This window comes from Barbus barbus, assembly GCF_936440315.1.
Source record: "Barbus barbus genome assembly, chromosome: 7".
Classification (NCBI taxonomy): domain Eukaryota; kingdom Metazoa; phylum Chordata; class Actinopteri; order Cypriniformes; family Cyprinidae; genus Barbus; species Barbus barbus.
In genome coordinates this window covers 31,286,757-31,295,105 of record NC_136735.1, presented here as the reverse complement: position 1 = coordinate 31,295,105, position 8,349 = coordinate 31,286,757, and the positions used below count along the sequence as shown (strand labels likewise).

The window sequence follows — 8,349 nt, the reverse complement described above, 5'->3', positions numbered from 1 at the left end:
AATGATTTTTTTTTTTTTTTTGTATCCATTACTTCAGATTTCCATGTCAGTTGATCATTCCGAAATCAATCTGATTTGCTGATTTGGTGCTCAAGTAACATTTCTTATTATTATCAAAGTTGAAAACAGTTGTTCTGCTTAATATTTTGGTAGAAACCATGATAAAAACTTTTTCAGGATTTTGATGACTAGAACTTTCAGGAAGAACAGCATTTATTTATAAAATAGGAATCTTTTGTACTATAAATGTTTCCTATCGATGAGTTTATTGCCTCCTTTGTGAATAAAAGTGTTATTTCTTTCAAAAGAATTGTTCATCTTGCTACAGGCCATGATGTGGTATAATGTAGATGAGTTGTACCTGTAGAGGGCAAGCCCAGTCTGAGCCACAGATTCTGAATCAGCACTTTCTCTTAAGAGCCTCCGACGCCCAACTCATGAGGGGCCAAGATCCTTCCATCTTTCATTCTCCAGGTCTGACAGCATCTGTTCTACGAAGCTTCCAACAGTAGTGGAGGGATCAGCTGCTAAGCACTGGCAGAGGCTCTTTCCCACCGGCACCTCCAACCAATTGCTCCTCTCTCCGGTTGGGGACGTGGGATATTTTGATGGAAAAAGGCTGTGTGTGATGCATAGGGCTTTCACCGTCTTGCGATCCGGCTGCAGTTCCTCTGGCAGGCGCTGGGCGAGCAGGAAGAGACGCCTGGAGATTCAGGGATGCTCATAGTGGGTTAATAATACACATCCTTCACAACTGGCCCACGTCAACTTCCATATCGGCGCGATTGCCTGCTCTCTTCGCGGACCCTGAACAGGTATTTACACCGCATTTCTTACGCTATAGGTGCGCGGGTCACGAGCAGGTGCTGTCCAGCGAAGGTGGTGCTGAAAGCGGCTTGTGTGCAAGATAGAGCCGAGCCTTTGCGGCGGGGGTTCAAGTAAGGTAATGCACCAAGACTACTGAGGTCGGAACGAAAACACTTTGCAGAGATCCTGGTGAGCTTGGGTCATATGATTAAATAGACTGTCCTGCACTGGATTGAGAAAGTCATTGGTGGTTAAGTCCAAGTTACCTTCTGGATCTCTGACCCCCGGAAGTTGATAGGTATAATTTCTATCTAAAATACGCACGGTGGTGATAGACAGTAACGCAAATGAATCAAACTAGCTCTGCTCAATGGGGTTGCTATTGTGACAGCCTGACTGTCGCTATCAGCATCAGTTGCACGGAGGGATTTGATTATCTGTCACTGTGGAAGACGGAAATTATATTTACTGTGTAATTTTTGCTCGAAGACCAAGCAGCGCTGAAAGAAAATGCATGCGCAAAACTGGTTTCACATTGCACCTCGTGAGCTGAAGGACAAAACGTTCCGATCAAGTTGTGCATGTGCATGTTTTATTGAGCGGCAGTAGGTTATAGCATCGCTTTTGCTATTATTATTATTATTACCTATTAGTATATAGGCTGTCATTATTGACAATAAAATCAGCGTTCATTTTGTTTGCAGATCTGGCTGTACGATCTCTGGTCTCATACATTTGAAGTGCCAAGTACAAGGACAGGAACACTTGAAAAGCCATCATGAATTTCCTGATGAAGGCAGCTTTGGGAGGTGAGTGTATATATTCCCGCTGGGAGATTAGAAGTTAGAATGAAAGACTAGAGTCAGTGCTGTAGTGCTGTAGTGTAATGGTTCAATGTTCAACTAAAGCACCGGAGAGAGCGTTGTGCAACTGTCTAAAGCGACACTATTTGGCATTTAGCATCAGCAGCCCAGGACTGAAGCAGTATGAGTAGTAATTCTAAAAAAAATAAATTAGATCAAATGAAATAAAATTACAATGAACTATGGCAGAGTGGATAACAGGGTTGCAAATTCAGGACCCGGTGCTTTTCTCTTGGGTAACGGAGTTGAGTGGTTAAAGGGATAGTTCACCCAAAAATGAAAATTCTGCCATTAGTCTAATTACTCACCTTCATGTCGTTCCAAACCCGTAAGACCTTCGTTCATCTTCGGAACACAAATTAAAATATTTTTGATGAAATTCGAGAGCTTTCTGACTCTCCATAGACAGGGTCCTATCACATTCAAGGGCCTTGAACGTGGAATCAAGGCACAGAAAGGTATCAAGAACATGATAAAATAGTCCATGCGAAACCAGTGGTTCAACTGTAAGTTTATGAAGCTACGAAAATACTTTTTATGTGCAAAAAAAAAAAACTTTAGTCAACTTTAGTCAATTCATCTTCTCCAAGTTATCATCTACTCTGCCATTATAGAGTAGCACAAACAAAAATGAAGACAATTTAGAGATATTTATTATTTGCCATGGAATAGAAAATGTCCACTTCCTGAACGGCACCAATTTTAAGTGATTTTACATATTTTGTAATAGAGAAAGACGTGATAACAGCTAAATATTAAGTTTATTAGTTTTGTTTATTAAAATTTGATTTACAACACTTTTAGTTTTACTACAATGAACGATAAACTCAACAGTCTGTCAAAATGATCACAGTACTGTATTTAATGGTTTAATCCAAAGGGTCAAGATCTCTGAGATGAGTAAGACCACAACTTGCTAGTTTTCATGTTAGGTTAATTTTATGTAATAGGCCCTATAATAGTTTAGCAAACATGTCTAATAAGTCTCACAAAACAAAACATATGTGTCTCTAATTCTTGGGGACAAAAAAATATACTGGGACACCAATGTGCACCCTATTTGTGACCCTGGACCAAAAAAAACAGTCTTAAGTTGCTGGGGTATATTTGTAGCAATAGCCAACAATACATTGTATGGGTTTTTCTTTTATGCCAAATTTTTTTAAGATATTAAGTAAAATTCATTCTCCGTGAAGATACTTTGTAAATTTCCTACCGTAAATATATCAAAACTTAATTTTTGATTACTAACATGCATTGCTAAAAACTTAATTTGGACAGATTTAAAGGCGATTTTCTCAATATTTTGATTTTTTTGCACCCTCCCCTCAGATTCCAGATTTTCAAAATGTTTGTATCTCGGCCAAATATTGTCATATCCTAACAAACCATACATCAATGGAAAGCTTATTTATGCCATGGAACATGCCATGGAATTCTTTGAAATACCGTGCAGTACCACATAAATGCCATGGTACATGATTATATTTGTTATCATTTAGGCCAGTGGCACCACCACAGTATATTTGTGCAAGGCTCGGTTATGCTCATATAATAACGGACCATCTCTCACCTTAACTATACTGTATGTGAGAGCTTGTGTGTGTGTAGTGCTGTGGTGTGGTCCTGTGATGTGGATGCCCAAATGGCCATGCAGTTCAAATTTTTGCTTCAGCGCTTTCAGACTCGAACCCGAGTGTGTTTAAAGTAGAAAAGCTGATGTCACCGCTGGACCGGGGCCACAAAGCAGCTGACTGAAGCAGAGGACAGTGTGAAGAACACCAGCTGCCCTAACCGTCCCAAAAATAGATATTTCAAAACACAAGACTTAAATTGATACATTAGTGACAGTGAGTCTTCAATCATAGACTCGAAAAAACGAGCAGTTTTGGTTTAACATTTCAGACAGAGAACCATTTTGATGCCATCTGTTGAGAGGTACAAAAGCGGAAAGGGAGCACATGCAACACCATATGTTAACACTATTAGGTTTTTCACCATGTCTGTTGCTGTTGCTCATTTTTTCCATACTCTCCTTGAAGCTAAAATTCAAGGATCAACTATGGATTAAAAATACTCCGAATTCACTCACAGGAGTCAAAAACATACATACAACAATATACACTGAATATATATACACATATTCCCAAATGACTGGAATTCTCCCTATTTACACATCTTTACACATCATTTATTAATCATTTGTTTATGTTTTTGCAGTACCCAATCTGAAGTGGAAATTATTCATCATTTGTAAATGTTTATAAATGTTTACTAATCATTCAGTACCTTTATGGGCACTGGACTTTTAGCGGTTGTAACAACATTTGTGTAAAGGGCGGTTTAAGTTTAGCTAAATGCTTGCTAACACATTGTAATTTGGGTGCAAAACTTGTTATGGTCTCAAATTAGTTTAGTACTGTATATCGTTAAACAGGACATTCCCTGACTCATACATCAACAGGAGAAAAAAAAGTTTTTTTTAAAGAACTTTTTCATTTATTAACACATCCCAATGTAATATAAACAATGTCATATAAACAGTGTTTGCTGTACACTTCTGCCCTTTTAACCAACCCATAAACCTACCCATACCAGCAAATCTGACCCATATCACACCTCAAGAGCAGCAAAACAAACGCTTTTAAACATTTACATTTAATCATGATCTCACGTTTCTAGCTATTTGAATATATATAAACTAATGATCTGTGGAGCATTAATGTTGGTTATTGATTTATTAAAGTTATTATAAAGTGTTACCACATTGGGTCTAGAATGTTGTATTTACTGAAGATCCTTGGAAAGTTTTGAGCCAATTCATCCACATGCAGTGTAACAATGTTTCCTGTTTCTGTTTTTGCTAGACATCTTGGCTTTTAACAAAGCCAAAATGGCATTCTTGATGAGTTTGCTCCTTGATATTGCACTTGTTAGTACATTCTTCGCCTTGTGGTGTAATGTTCTGATGATGTAGAGTTTGTGTTTCAGTGGGTGGTGAGAGCCAGACCACAGAAATTGATTTTTGTGTGTGGGTTTCGATATGTAGCACATATCACACATAGCCAGATTATTGTCGCATATATCCTCGTTTCACATTCCAGACTTTGCTTGGGAGATCTGAATGTGATGTCCTCTGTGTACTACTAGAGGCATGAGGATGGTTGACCGGGACTTTTTCAAAGTGACATTCCCTCTGTATATTTTTGGAAGCGTGTTGAGGCATGGTGTGGCCTCCCCGGGACTGTGACCAACCCATGAATTATTCCTGTTCCTGCTAGGATGCTCTGTTTAATCCAGTGAACAGGACTTCTTTCAGTGGCTGGATTGATTCCTCTGAAATTTTTCTCAGATGCTCTGGATGTGTTTGTGTGCCTCCAGGTTTCTTGACCTGCTGTGGTGAATTTATTATTTATAAGTAAACTTTATTTTGCTGAGTTGGTTAGACTGTTTGACTTTTGTTCTAACTTGTCATCAATTTTTGTAGATAAATTGGCATAGTGTTTTTCAGTTGACAGAAAACCAATGAAATTTCATTACTACTATGGGTGATTTTTTAATCAATACTTTTAATCAGCAAGGATTCATTAATTTGTGACTGTAAAATACATGAATAACTTTGATATTTTTATTCATCAAAGAAACCATGCTTTATGGCTTTCACAAAAATATATTTCAAGATTGATTATAAGAAGAAATGTCTCTTGAATCAGTATTAGAATTATTTCTGGATCATGTGACACTGAAGACTGGAGTAATGATGCAGTCTTGGTGAGAAGCATAACAGACTTCTTTAAAAAAAAAAAAAAAAAAAAAAAAAAAAAAACTTACCAAACCACAAATTATGAATGGTAATTATGATTATCAGCATAAAATCTCAACACATCGTCTATAAATAGTATACACTTACATGTTCACTTGTTGTTACATTAATAAAGCTGTTTGGAAATATCTAAGCTTTAACTGTCGTATGATTAGGAAATATAAATAACAATTACACAGTTTCTGTAATTGCATTCAATCATCATTTTAAAAAACAATTTGCATAAGATGTTTATAATTTATAATCTCTAACTCTTATGTGTTTGCAGGAGGCCCCCCTGATGTTGGTAAAATGTTGGGAGGAGAGGAGGAGAAAGATCCTGAAGCAGAAAAAGAGAAGGAAGAGGAGAGACAGGAAGCTCTGAGACAGGAAGAGGATGAGAGGAAGGCCAAACACGCCAAGATGGAAGCAGAGAGGGAAGCCTTAAGACAGGGCATCAGAGACAAGGTTAGAGAGACCAACAGGAAAACTTGCATCATGATCATCATTTACTCATCCTCACATCATTCCAAACTTATATGACTTTGTTTCTTCTGTGGAGCATAAATGACTATGAACTATGGACTGTGCCTTTCATGAAAAAAAAAATGTTTTTTTAAATGTACACTGCGAGGGAATACTGTACACAACTTGTAGTTAGTTCTTAAAACGTTTGGCAAAATTGTATGCGTTATTGTACCATGGTAGTACCATGATATTTTCTAAAGTACCACGCACATATCATGGTATATGAGCACAGTAATCATTCAAAGTAATATGTATATGATTCAAATGTTTGGACTCAAAAGTGCATAATTGATATTAGTTTTGTAAATACAGTATAAACTGTGTCTGAGTTTCTTTAATTTAAATGGATAGTTCACCCAAAAATTTAAATTGTCATTAATTACCCTCATGTTGTTCCAAACCCGTAAGACCTTCGTTCATCTTCAGAACACAAATAAAGATATTTTTAATGAAATCTGAGAGCTTTCTGACCGGCATAGACAGCAACACAACTACCACATTCAAGGCCTAGAAACATAGTAAGGACATTGTTAAAATAGTCCATGTGACATCAGTGGTTCAACCGTTTTGTGCGCAAAGATAACAAAAATAACAACTTCACTCAACAATTCTTCTCTTCCGTGTTGAGGTTGAACCACTGGTGTCACATGGACTATTTTAACAATGTCCTTACTACCTTTCTGGGCCTTAAACACGTCAGCTGCGTTGCTCTCTACAGAGGGTCAGAAAGCTCTCAGATTTAATCAAAAATATCTTAATTTGTGTTCTGAAAAAGAACGAAGGTCTTACGGGTTTGGAATAACATTTTTGGGTGAACTGTCCCTTGAAGATTTTTTTTTTTTTATTCACACAAACTTTTTAATTTCAACTTTGCAACATCTCTATGTTTGTGTATCAGTATGGCATTAAGAAGCGCGAGGTAGCCGAAGCGGAGGCGCAGGCGGCAATGGAGCAGGCGAGCGAAGGCAGTCTGACCCGTCCAAAGAAAGCTGTACCATCCGGCTGCGGAGATGACGAGGAGGAGGAAAACATCATGGACACGATGATGAAGTATCTACCGGGCCCGCTGCAGGACATGCTGAAGAAGTAATTCCCTAAAAGATCTCAAGCACACGCAGCTTTAGATATTATTTTAACGTGTACTGACTTCGGCGAGAAGAGAGCACACTAGAGCAAAACACCGACTACACTATTTACCTTTCACATACTTCAATTCGCGAGGAGGTTTAGATATTAGTGACAGATCAATCAATCAAGCAAGAGGGGTTAATTATCAGAATATAAGCCATATTTTATCTTTACAGGGAAACCTGAATCACATCATCTCTTCGGCAGTTATTTCTAATTCAATACGTAAACAGCAATATATATGCATGAATTGTTCGAGCGTCTATTCCACTGTTTTGTATCACCAATCGATAAGGTTGGTTGACTTGGTTGAAGACATTCTGGTCTTGCATGTGTCCGTAAGTGTTTGTGTGTTCACTGACATCTTGTTTTTGTCGCTGCAGAGATTGCAATCAGATAGAGAAGGCAATAACATTCTCCCATGCTGTAAGCTAAATGACAACTACTTTGTACGTTTGTCACTACGCCATTTAGTTCATTCTGGCATATCTTGTCTCACTTGCACTGTAGTTTCATCAGTCTGTAACATTTAATGCCTCAACCGCACCGTTTTTGTGCTTTACGACAGATTCTGAATTTACGAAGGTTTCTGATTTTAAGATTGAAACTCAGTTTCACAGGGATGCTCTGTGTTTCGAATGGACTGTAATTTCTCTGGTCTAGAGCCAGAGGGAATTTTCGTCTGTGATCTACAACATTCTCAGCAATAATAACATATTCTGTTTGCTTGGCTTGCAGTAAAACGAAATAAAATCGTAAGTGTATGAATGGCTCTGATGATTTAAAAAAAAATGATATGTCTGTCTTAAGATCTGTTGGGTATATGGCATTGTAATAAACCAATCACACATAACTAGTTTTGGTGTTTCAATACTAAAAAATAGCAATTAACGGAATGTGCAATATTCAAAAAGAAAATGTGTAGCTAGCATGATTCATTTTGTGTAATATTATACCTGCGGATTTTATGAACTGAAGTTGATAGTAATACCGTTCAGAAGTGTGGGGTCAGTAACAGTTGTTTTTTTTGGGGGAAATTAATACTTTCAGCTATGATCCATTAAATTGATAAAACAAACTCTGAATGTTATTTCACTTTCCCATATTCAAAAAGTGGTAGACTGATAATGTTACAGAAAATTCTTTGCATTTAGCTTCAAAAAATCCTGGGAAAAAACAATGTGTCATGTATTCCACAAAAAAATCAGCTTTACCATCACA

General features: G+C 37.5%; 1 protein-coding gene across 1 annotated transcript; it reads left to right on the top strand.

Annotated features, from left to right (window-relative positions):
- The first annotated feature begins 425 nt into the window (after nucleotides 1-425).
- cplx2a (complexin 2a) lies at nucleotides 426-8,348 on the top strand. Its single transcript, XM_079422130.1, has 4 exons — nucleotides 426-815; nucleotides 1,512-1,616; nucleotides 5,762-5,940; nucleotides 6,899-8,348. The coding sequence occupies exons 2-4, from the start codon at nucleotides 1,586-1,588 to the stop codon at nucleotides 7,088-7,090; spliced, it is 402 nt and encodes a 133-aa protein (XP_079278256.1). The 5' UTR covers nucleotides 426-815; nucleotides 1,512-1,585; the 3' UTR covers nucleotides 7,091-8,348.
- The last annotated feature ends 1 nt before the right edge of the window (nucleotide 8,349 follows it).

Excerpts from the sequence above, each read along its gene's own strand:
- cplx2a (XM_079422130.1), top strand. The coding sequence starts at position 1,586 with ATGAATTTCCTGATGAAGGCAGCTTTGGGAG. Across the intron at positions 1,617-5,761 it reads GATGAAGGCAGCTTTGGGAG|GAGGCCCCCCTGATGTTGGT; the intron begins GTGAGTGTATAT and ends ATGTGTTTGCAG. Across the intron at positions 5,941-6,898 it reads GACAGGGCATCAGAGACAAG|TATGGCATTAAGAAGCGCGA; the intron begins GTTAGAGAGACC and ends TTTGTGTATCAG.